This window comes from Podarcis cretensis (genome assembly GCF_951804945.1).
Source record: "Podarcis cretensis genome assembly, chromosome: 3".
Lineage (NCBI taxonomy): Eukaryota > Metazoa > Chordata > Lepidosauria > Squamata > Lacertidae > Podarcis > Podarcis cretensis.
In genome coordinates this window covers 1,419,726-1,431,327 of record NC_137172.1, presented here as the reverse complement: position 1 = coordinate 1,431,327, position 11,602 = coordinate 1,419,726, and the positions used below count along the sequence as shown (strand labels likewise).

At 46.0% G+C, this 11,602-nt stretch overlaps 1 protein-coding gene across 1 annotated transcript in view; it reads right to left on the bottom strand.

Moving 5' to 3' along the window:
• Positions 1-689: 689 nt before the first annotated feature.
• The window catches only part of HADHB (hydroxyacyl-CoA dehydrogenase trifunctional multienzyme complex subunit beta), a 30,133-nt gene continuing 19,220 nt past the window's right edge, over positions 690-11,602 (bottom strand). Inside the window, exons 11-16 of the mRNA XM_079968825.1 lie at positions 11,504-11,583; positions 11,338-11,385; positions 3,570-3,657; positions 2,962-3,036; positions 1,416-1,580; positions 690-1,202 (exon numbers count right to left, since the gene is read on the bottom strand). Of these exons, the coding sequence (XP_079824951.1) occupies positions 1,167-1,202; positions 1,416-1,580; positions 2,962-3,036; positions 3,570-3,657; positions 11,338-11,385; positions 11,504-11,583 (492 nt within the window). The 3' untranslated portion in view covers positions 690-1,166. The remainder of the gene's footprint in view (positions 1,203-1,415; positions 1,581-2,961; positions 3,037-3,569; positions 3,658-11,337; positions 11,386-11,503; positions 11,584-11,602) is intronic.

Genomic DNA, 11,602 nt, shown 5'->3' with positions numbered 1-11,602 from the left:
CAGGTGCCAGCTGAAAATGTTCTCTTTCAACCAAGCCTTGGGCTGACTAACATCCGATATCCTTTTAAATGTGTTTTGTGCGTGGAGGGGGAGTTATCAGGTTTCTTTCTTATTTTTCTTATATATTTTGTGTTTTTTATCTTACATTTTTACGTTGTGAACCTGAGATCTATGGATGAAGGCAGTAAATAAACTTAATAACTTTTAAGAGCAAGCTGGTGTTAAAAGCAGGTGCTGTATAGTGGTTAGCATGTGGGACTTGGGCTGTGAAACTCACGGGGTGAGCTTGGGCTGGTCACTGCCTCACAGAGTTGTTGTGGGGATTAAATTTGGAGGGGGGAACCCGCCATGTGCGTCACCTTCAGCTCCTTGGAGAAAAAATAGGGGGCTAGAAATGTAATGAATGAATGAATCAATAAAGGAATATCACTGTAAGCGCTTACAAGAATTAAATGATGGTAGAGAATAGCTGAACCCCTGTGGATGGAATGGTGGGGTATAATAATGGCTGAAGCAAACAGATTCCCCCCCCCCCGTGAGCCGATATCACTCTGCAGGAGCCAAGAGACTTGAGCTCTGAGGAATCCCCATTGTAATGTTGGTAGTGGTGGGGTGTCTGTTGCAGGCTGCCTGCCCCCTCAAGGACCGTGGAAATAACTGGAGAGAATAAGACACACACTTGCCATGCCCACCTTGTATCTCTCATTTATTAAGGCACAGGTGTGGAGACACAAACGCTCCACCTTTGTTAACAGTCCACTTCCTTCGTGCTGAGCCCTCACCCCTTGGGAAAAATTAAATATCCCAGTTGACTGCAGTTCAGATCGAAAACCCTACTGAAAAACGGCAACAGGCTTAACTTAAAAAACCGAACCATTCATTTCTGGACTTCCTCCTGCTTTCGGAAGTCAGAGCACTCCAAATCTTTAACGTGTTCTCATGCAAGAATACAAGGGGGAGGTGTCCTGCATTTCAGAAGATAAACTGCAGAAGGCCCCCTCTATGGACTAGGCAGAACTTCCAAGGGTCCAACTGCTACTAGAAAATATGTACAAAGGCCATTGGGCGTCCTTTCGAGGAAGGACCAGGGAGGGATTCTGGCATTAGCGCATTGAAGCGGGACGGCTGTGTCACGAAGGGCGAGAGGAAGACAGTCCTGGATGGGGTTACTGTGGGTAACGCTCCACGATCATGGCGTGGCCCTGCAGGCAGAAGAGGAACAGGAAAGGGTTTATTCATTAAGGGACCTGCAGGTGGAGGAACAAACCTCTCCCCTCCCACAGAGAGGCAGGAAGGAGGAAGGTGGTGGGATTTCTGGGAAAGGAGGACAGCAAAGGCTGCTATTTAGCAAGACCCTGCAAGGCAGGCAGGTGGCAGTCCCACTGGGAAGGCGTGGCGGTGCTCCTTGGGCTTACCTGTCCTCCAGCGGCACATGCGGCCACTAGGCCGTACTGCCCTCCTTCCTTCTTCAGCCGGTGGGCAGCGGTCATGACCAAGCGGCAGCCAGTGGCCCCAAAGGGGTGTCCCAGGGACAGGGACCCACCCCAGTTGTTGAACTTCTCCAGAGGGGGAGCGCCGACCTGCAAACAGAAGGCAAGAGAAAAGTAGGGCCCTGAGTGCGAGTTACCAAACGCACCACCATTGTGGGGAAGGATCAGCTCCTAGTGGAAGATCAAGGGGGTCCTTCCAGGTCAGCCGCATCAAGACCCCCAAAGGAGCAAACGCTCCCTGATCTGGCAAGCCGTGGGGACAGTGAGAAGGGAGAGAAAGCCCTGGCCTTGAAAACTGGGTACTGAGTTCAGGGGTTCCCCAAACTGTGGTCCTCAGGCCACTAGTGGCCTGCCAGTTTCCTTCAGGTGGTGTATAGGTGAAGCGCATGTTCAATTTAAATTCCATAGAATTCACTGTGTAAGGTAAAGGTAAAGGTACCCCTGCCCGTACGGGGCAGTCGTGTCCGACTCTAGGGTTATGCGCCCATTTCACTTAAGAGGCCGGGGGCCAGCGCTGCCCGGAGACACTTCCGGGTCATGTGGCCAGCGTGACGAAGCTGCTCTGGCGAGCCAGCACCAGCGCAGCACACGGAAATGCCGTTTACCTTCCCGCTATAAAGCGGTACCTATTTATCTACTTGCACTTAAGGGTGCTTTCGAACTGCTAGGTGGGCAGGAGCTGGGACCGAACGACGGGAGCTCACCCCGCCGCGGGGATTCGAACCGCCGACCATGCGATCGGCAAGTCCTAGGCACTGAGGTTTTACCCACAGTGCCACCCGTGTCCCTTCACTGTGTAATACAATGAAATAAATAAAAGAAGCAATAAAACTACATTAAAAATCACACAGCTTCAAGCACAGTGCATTTTCAAGTGGTCCTTGGGGAAAGATTTGGGAGCCACTGATCCAGCTCCAATCATCGTCTCCTCAATAATATTAATAATAATAATTTATTATTTATACCCCATCCATCTGGCTGAGTTTCCCTAGCCACTCTTCAATGACGCTGCCTCAGCCTAGGCCCTTTCCATTTTGCAGGCAAGGCAAAAAGGTAAAAGATAAAGGGACCCCTGACCATTAGGTCCAGTCGTGGCCGACTCTGGGGTTGTGGTGCTCATCTCGCTTTATTGGCCGAGGGAGCCAGCATACAGCTTCCAGGTCATGTGGCCAGCAGGACTAAATTGCTTCTGGCGAACCAGAGCAGCGCACGGAAACGCCGTTTACCTTCCCACCAGGGCGGTACCTATTTATCTACTTGCACTTTGACGTGCTTTCAAACTGCTAGGTTGGCAGGAGCAAGGACCGAGTAACGGGAGCTCATCCCGTTGCAGGGATTTGAACCGCCAACCTTCTAATCGGCAAGTCCTAGGCTCTGTGGTTTAACCCACAGCGCCACCCAGAGGCAAGGCAAAGGGAAGGCTATAAAGGAAGACGCATTCACAGCAAAACTGCCAACATCGGCCCCTTACCTTAGACTTCCTGCCCATGTAGTTCTGGGCAAACCAATCCGAATCCATTGCTTTCATATTAGCTAGAATCTGCCCCTAGGAGGGAAAAGGGAGAGGAAGGATGATGCTCTGGGCAGCAACAGCAGACAGAGTCCTAGAATTGTAGAAGTGTTAAAATTGAGATGTGGAAAATATGGATACAAGGAGAAGCAGGACTAAGATATGGAGATATGCTTCAGAGATACAGACCATGGGGAGCTCCGAAAAACTACTAATTATAATTTGGTGTTTTTTATTTTAGTTTTTTATTTGAACTGGAGCATTATGATTGGACGTATTAATTGGATGTTTCTTACTGGGGGAAAAATAGAGGCCTAGAACTGTAGGCTCAGAAGGGACCCCCAAGGGCCATCTAGTCCAGCCCCCTGCAAGGCAGGAATCCCTGTCACGTAATCTTTCTTTAAAAGCCTCAAAGGAAGGAGGGTCCACCATTGGAGACCACTGGTCCAGGTCCCACCCTCTGAAGCCGGAGACGGCAAGCTTGCTCAGTCTTGTACACGGCAGCCCTTCAGATGTTTGAAGATGGCTGTCCTATGGCCTCTCAGCCTCCCCTCTTCAGAAATACTCACTGCAAAGGCCTCGTGGAATTCAAAGACATCGATGTCTGCCATTGTTAAGCCGGCTCTTTCCAGGACTTTGGGCGTCGCGTAGGTTGGCCTGGGAGGGGAGCAGAACGGAGAGTGGCGTTCAGAGTGGCTGCGAGTGCAGAAAGAGCTGCCCGCCTGGGGAGGAGGCTTGCAGTGGCCAGCCCCGGGGGCCGCTGCCTGTCTCGCCAGCACCCAGAAAGCCCTTCTGGGTTGAATTTGCACCCCAGGGCTATTTTTAGTTGCTTAAGGCCTACAAGACACTAACAATATAGTCACACCTCGGGTTGAAGTAGCTTCAGATTGAGCGTTTTCGGGTTGTGCTCTGCAGCAACCCGGAAGTAACAGAGCGCATTACTTCTGGGTTTCGCCGCTCGTGCATGCGCTCAAAATGACGTCGCGTGCATGCGCGGAAGCAGCGAATCGCAACCCGTGCATGCGCAGACGCGGGTTGCGTTTGTTTCAGGATGCGAACAGGGCTCCAGAACGGATCCCGTTCACATCCAGACGTACCACTGTACTGAGATGTGGGCGGGTGGGCAGGAGGAATCGTGACACCCCAACCAGAACCACTCCAAAGTGCAATAAGGTTTTGTGCAGTTCCTCTGAGCTGCCAGGACTCAGGCTTGCCCCCCTCCCTCAAGGCCTCAGTTCCAAAATCCAGGCACCCAAACTGGGGCGCGGGTGTTGTTGGCAAACTGGTATTTCTTGCCACTAATCAGCATTCACCTGTTCCAACTTGGCCGCCTCCCCTGAATGACTCTGGGATGGGGCTGATGTCAACCACATGAGTCCCACCCCACGGAAAGAGTAGATGGGGCCTGGCATGCATGCCCAAGAGTCAAAGAGATGGGTGGCCCCTGCCTTGCCTGCCTCGGGCCCCTGCTACTTGCAGGACCTGCCCAACTCCAATTGCCCCAGGAATATCGGAACTGCCCACTGAGAGCCAGCGTGGCCTAATGGTTAGAGGAGGCACCCCAAACTCGGCCCTCCAGCTGTTTCAGGACTACAACCCCCATCATTCCTAGCTGACAGGACCAGTGGTCAGGGATGATGGGAATTGTACAGGTGAAACTCAGAAAATTAGGGACTTCCGGAGGCGGCGCGAACGGCAATGGCGGTCCTCTTCTTGTTGTGAAGGGGAAGCTCCGCGGAAAACGGGTCGTCCGCTACGGCAAAGCGGAGACCCGCATCGGAAACCCACAGGTAGCAAGAGCCTGTGGTCGTGGGACTCGGCGGGCGCCAGAAGCGGCCCCAGAAATGCAGAAGGGACCCCGTAAGGGGCTCCGGAACATGGAGGGGGTATCGCAGCGCTGTGAGTCGATCGCTATTTCCGTGGAGTGAAGCCGCACAGCCGCTGTCGGTGAGCGCTGACCTTTTTTCCTGGAAATATTCGATCTTCAAAAAGCAACAATCCATGAGTAAGAAAAGACTGTAAAATCTGAGCCTAAAACTATTATAAATTTGGCTAAAAGCGGAGAGATATAAACAGGAAGTCCGTCTTCCGCTGCTGCTTAAACTTCAAAGCAAAAGATTTCGACGTTTGGAGCCTTTGAAGAGGCGTTAAAAATAACTGATCTGTGCATTTATTGAAGCTGCTTTTGTGCAAAGTGAGGACTTTAACTATCTTTGTGATTTATTCTTTTTATTTGGACTGTGCTAAACCTCTTCTTCTGGAATTACAATTTTATTGAGAAGCCTAGGTATTTGGACTGCCTGAATAATAGAGCTGTCAGACTGCAGACTTTGACACTTTGTAATTGGGGTTTGTTGCAACCTGAGTGTCTATGGACTGGTTACATTGAAACATCATTCTGGGCACTTGTTAGAGACAATGTAATGCCTTTTAAACCAACTCTGCTAAATATAAGTTAAGTTGAAGATTCCTGGAAACTAAACTGGACTTTATTGACTTTTATTGACTTGGCTTCTTCCCTCAAGATATTCTGAGCTCCCTTCTAGAGGATTTTGGATTTACAGTTGTGACTTTATTTCACTTTCTCTTTCCTTTCCTCTTATTTGACTGTTTACTCTCTGGGCTGCTGCTTTCCCATGGGAACAACTCAGTTTGACCTTGATTACTAGACAAAACTGGAATGAGTGGTGCAAAAAAAAAAGAGACTAGAGTAAGAACTAGGCAAACAACCTTAGCCTTAGCCTCACAGGCACGTAGATCTTCTGTTCCTACTCTGCCGTCGGCAGGGGGAGAAGAAGCTGAGCAATTACAGTTGGAAGATATGGCTGCAGGAGCATCTGGTTCAATTCTAGAGAAAATCTTTGAAAAATTGGAATCTCTGGACAAGAAAGTGGATGAACAAACGGCCAAGATTGACCAAAATGCAGCCTGCTTAAACAAAATAACTGAACAAGTGGCTCTGAACGTACAATCAATTGGACAGCTATCTGAAGCCACTGCAGAAAATCGCAAATTGGCTGAGGCAACTAGCCAAAAAGTTGAAAATCTAGAACAAGAGGTGAAACCACTGCACAAACAAGTTGGCGAGCAACAGATGTATTGTCTATGATAGAATTGCGGAACCGGGAAAATAATTTAAGATTGAGGTCAATACCAGAACTTGAACAAGGAAATTTAATTGAGTTCCTGACTAAAGAATTTTCTAAATTCTGGCCTTTAGAGGAGGAAAAGGATTTTAAAATTGTGTCGGCTTTCAGATTTGGAAGGTTGGTAAGGAAAGACAAGCCCAGAGATTGTTTGATAATTCTGAGATCGAAGGAGGAAAGAGATAAAATACTAGGCCTACACTACGAAAAGTCACTGGACATTTCGGGTACAAGAGCTGAACTTTACAAAGATATTCCGAAACAACTTCTGGACCTTAGATCCACCTATCTTGAACTGGTTAAATTGCTGAGGAGCAATTCAATTATTTTTAGGTGGGAATTCCCCCAGGGACTATCTTTTACCTTCAGAGGGAAGAAGGTTAAAATTAAAACAGCTGAAGATAAATTTCTGACTGCTTACGGAGAGGACCTTCAGAAAGGGATTGAAACACCCTTTGGGCCTGGACCGCTATCTACACCTGCACCCTTGGAACCTGCAGATCCAGAGAAAAAGCTCCCACCGCCAGAGAAATAACAGATTTGTTCAGGATGTCTCTGCAACTTCTGAGTTAGAACATTAATGGCTGCAATTCCCCGGAAAAGAGGAGAAGAATTTTTCACATTTGAGAAAAGAACAATTGGACATTATCTGCTTGCAAGAAACACACGTGACTAGGCTCCATAGAAAAGTGCTAATAAATAAAAGATTAGGCCAAGAATATATCTCTTCGGACCAAGTTAAGAAAAGAGGAGTGGTGATATATGCAAAGGAGAGCCTGTCACCAAAATTTCTATTTAAAGATGACCAAGGAAGAATTTTGGCTATTGAGATACAGAATCAGGGAGAAAAGCTTTTGATATTGGGAATTTACGCACCAGATGAGGGGAAATTGGAATTTTATAAGAAGCTGCATGAGACAATGCTGGACTATCTGGACTATGACAACATCATTATTATGGGAGATATGAACGGGGTGGCATCAACCAATATGGACAAGTCTCAAAGCCTAAATGTGACAAAAGATGGCAGACTACCTAAAACTTTTTTTGAACTGACTGACAATATGGACTTGATTGACATTTGGAGGACAAAGAACCCCCTGGGAAGAGAGGGAACATTCTTTTCTGAAGCCCAACTGACATGGACAAGAATCGACCAAATATGGATAACTAGAGGTCTGGCACCTAAGACGAGAAAGGTGGAAATCTGCCCAAAGACCTGCTCCGACCATAATGCCGTAAAGATGGACATGAGACTAATTCCAACCGGCTCCTTTAGATGGAAGATGAATGACAACCTGTTCAGAGATCAGGAGATTACCAAAAAGGCCCAAAAAGCTTTGAAGGACTATTCTGAGATAAATTTGAACACCATGGTGGAAAAAAGAATCACCTGGGATGCAAGTAAGGCGGTTATGAGGGGGTTTCTGATACAACAGAACGCTGCAAAGAAAAGAGCTCAAAATGAGAAAAAAGATAAGATTTTGGAGAAAATCAAAGACTGTGAGAAGAAGCTAAGAGTGAAACCGAAGTCAAAGGAGATCTTGAAAGAAATTAAATTTCACCAGGCACAATACTCCAAATTGATAAATCAGGAAGTGGAGTGGAAAGTTAAGTTGATGAAACAAAGATCATTTGATTCGGCAAATAAATGTGGAAAACTGCTAGCATGGCAGTTGAAAAAGAGACAAAAATTAAATACGATCACTAACCTAGAGATTGAAGGAAGAAATATTCAGAACCCTGTGGACATTAGGAAGTGCTTCCAGAGATATTTTAAACAATTATATACCCAAGGGCCGCAAGATGAGGCGGAGATAGAACAATTTTTGATAAAGAATGGACTACCAAGGTTGTCCCAAGAAAACAGATCAATCCTGAACGGTAAAATAACACTACAAGAGATTGAAGTTGCCATTCAGAATATGCAACTGGGCAAATCCCCAGGGCCTGATGGGCTTACCTCCAAATATTATAAGACATTGAAAGATCACTTGATATACCCACTAATGGAGGTTTGCAATGAGATTATGGAGGGGAAGAAAGCACCGGAAACGTGGAAAGAAGCTTTCATCACATTGATACCTAAATCAGAATTGGAAAAGACACAACTTAAGAACTACCGCCCCATTTCCTTTCTCAATGTGGATTACAAAATTTTTGCAGACATTCTAGCAAACAGATTTAAAAAGGTTTTAAGTGATGTGATCCATAAAGATCAGGCAGGCTTTCTCCCAGGAAGACATTTGTTTGCTAACACAAGGAATATTATTGACATTTTGGAACTTCTGCAAACAAATATTAATACAAGAGCAGTGTTAATATTTATAGATGCGGAGAAGGCCTTTGACAACATTTCTTGGAAGTTTATGAAGAAAAACCTGGAAGGGATGGGAGTGGGACGGGGTTTTGAAAATGGGATAGATGCAATTTATTCAGAACAAAAGGCTAAATTGATAGTTAACAATGTGGTGACAGAAGAGTTTAAAATTGAAAAAGGAACACGACAAGGTTGCCCTATTTCCCCTCTGTTATTTATTTCGGTCCTGGAGGTGCTCCTGAATATGATTAGAGGGGACCGGTTGGTGGAAGGAATTCAGGTCGGAGCGAAACAGTACAAACTTAAAGCCTTTGCAGATGACCTAGTTTTGACTTTACAGGAGCCAGAATCCAGTACGAAAAGGGCATTACAACTGATCCAAGAGTTTGGTCGGGTGGCGGGATTTAAATTAAATAAACAAAAAACTAAGGTACTGGAAAAAAAATTGACAACTTCAGAGTCAGAAAGGTTTCAGAAAGAGACAGAATTAAATGTGGTGAAAAAAGTAAAATATCTAGGGGTGAACATAACAGCAAAAAATCTGAGTCTATTTAAGGATAATTATGAAAAGTGTTGGTTAGAAATCAAGAGGGACTTAGAAAGTTGGTTAAGATTGAAACTTTCCTTGTTGGGCCGAATTGCTGTTATAAAAATGAATGTATTGCCAAGGATGCTGTTTCTTTTTCAGACTTTACAGATTGTGGACAAAATGGAGTGTTTCGGGAGGTGGCAAAGAGATATTTCTAAATTTGTCTGGCAGGGCAAAAAGCCCAGAATTAAGTTTAAAATATTAACTGATGCTAAAGAAAGAGGGGGGTTTGCCCTGCCAGACTTAAGGTTGTACCATGAATCAGCAGCTTTCTGCTGGCTGAAAGATTGGCTGCTTCTTGAAAACGCTGATGTCTTAGACTTGGAAGGATTTAACAATGCTTTTGGTTGGCATGCATATTTGTGGTATGACAAGGTTAAGATTCATAAGAATTTCAAGAATCATATAGTCAGGAAAGCAGTGTTTAATGTCTGGACAAAATATAAAGACTTATTAGAAAACAAGACCCCGAGGCGGTTATCACCTATGGAAGCTAAAGCAGTGAAAAGACCCAATATGGAGGTTAAATGGCCAAAGTATTGGGAAATATTAGAAAGAGATGGAGACAATTGGAGATTGCAGAGTATGGAGAAACTAAAAGATAAAGTGCGAGATTGGTTACATTACGCTCAGATTAAAGAGGCTTTTAAATTGGATAAAAAGTTAGGATTCCAGGTGGAAAAATCGAAATTGGAAACAGAACTGTTAGAACCTAAGACTAAATTACTTTCAAGAATGTATAACTTGCTGCTGAGGTAGAATACACAGGATGAAACGGTTAAATCAGCTATGATAAAGTGGGCACAGGACATTGAGTATAATATCATGTTTGCTGACTGGGAAAAGTTATGGACCACCGGTATGAAGTTTACGGCATGTAATGCGTTGAAAGAAAATATTATGAAAATGATATATAGGTGGTACATGACCCCAGTCAAGCTGGCAAAAATATATCAGCTGTTTCAGGACTACAACCCCCATCATTCCTAGCTGACAGGACCAGTGGTCAGGGATGATGGGAATTGTACAGGTGAAACTCAGAAAATTAGAATATTGTGATGACATGGCTCCCCAAATCAACACAGACTGTGGAAACTTCACACTGGACTTCAAGCATCTGGCATTGTGTGCCTCCCCATTCTTCCTCCAGACTCTGAGTCCTTGGTTTCCAAATGAGATGCAAAAGCTGCTCTCATCAGAAAAGAGATTTGGAGAGCCATGCCACGCCGCATTGAGGCAGTAATTGATGCAAAAGGGGCCCAAACCAAGTACTGAGTAGATATGCATGCTTCTACTTCTCAGAGCTCCAATATTGCTCTATTTGCAGTCCTTGTTTTGCTGATTTCATTTAATATTCTAATTTTCTGAGACTGTGAATTTGGGGTTTTCATCAGCTGTACGCAATAAGATCACAATTATAACATTTGTTATAAGGCTTGACATATCTCGCTTTGCATGTCATGAGTCTGTCTCATATATTTGTTTCATCTTTTAAGTTGAATAACTGAAATAAATGAACTTTTCCACAATATTCTAATTTTCCGAGTTTCACCTGTAGTCCCAAAACAGCTGGAGGGCCGAGTTTGGGGATGCCTGGGTTAGAGTGTTGGAGTAGGACCTGGGAGACTGGGATTCAAATTCGCACTCAGCCATGAAGCTCACAGGGTGACCTGGGTCCAGTCTCTGCCTTCTCTCAGCCTAACCTGCCTCTCAGGGCTGTTGTGGTGCATTAAACGAGGAAGGGGAGAGCCATGCACATCACCTTTAGCTCCTTGGAGAAAAAAGTTGGAATATAGGTAAAGGTAAAGGGACCCCTGACCATTAGGTCCAGTCTTGACCGACTCTGGGGTTGCGGCGCTCATCTCGCTTTATTGGCCGAGGGAGCCAGCGTACAGCTTCCGGGTCATGTGGCCAGAATGACTAAGCCGCTTCTGGCGAACCAGAGCAGCGCACGGAAACACCGTTTACCTTCCCGCCGGAGCGGTACCTATTTATCTACTTGAACTTTGACGTGCTTTCGAACTGCTAGGTTGGCAGGAGCAGGGACCGAGCAACGGGAGCTCACCCCGTCGTGGGGATTTGAACCGCTGACCTTCTAATCGGCAAGTCCTAGGCTCTGTGGTTTAACCCACAGCGCCACCCGTGTCCCATAAACACAACAAATAAACAAACTAGGAAAGGATATAGCCAGGAAGCTTTGGGAGAGGGCAGAACTGGCTGCGTGTGACTGGAAAGGCAGCCTCAGGTATTTCAACGGAGAAGAGCAACCATTTGCAACATACCCAAGCAGGAGCTGGTCCTTTGGGTCCTGGGAGACGTACACAAAATCCCTGAGGGAGAAAAGCAAATAAGTTGGGTGTTCTTGGAGGGAGGAGACAGCGGAGGGAAAGGCCTGCCACACTTTCAAAAGGGAGGGTGTGGAAAAGCAGAAGATGGATGCCCACGTACCTGAGGTAGGCCTTTGGTTTGTACCCCATTGCTAAAGCCTTCTCTTCGGACATCAGCAGTACCGCCGAGGCCCCGTCGGTCTGGGAAAAGGAGCCAAGA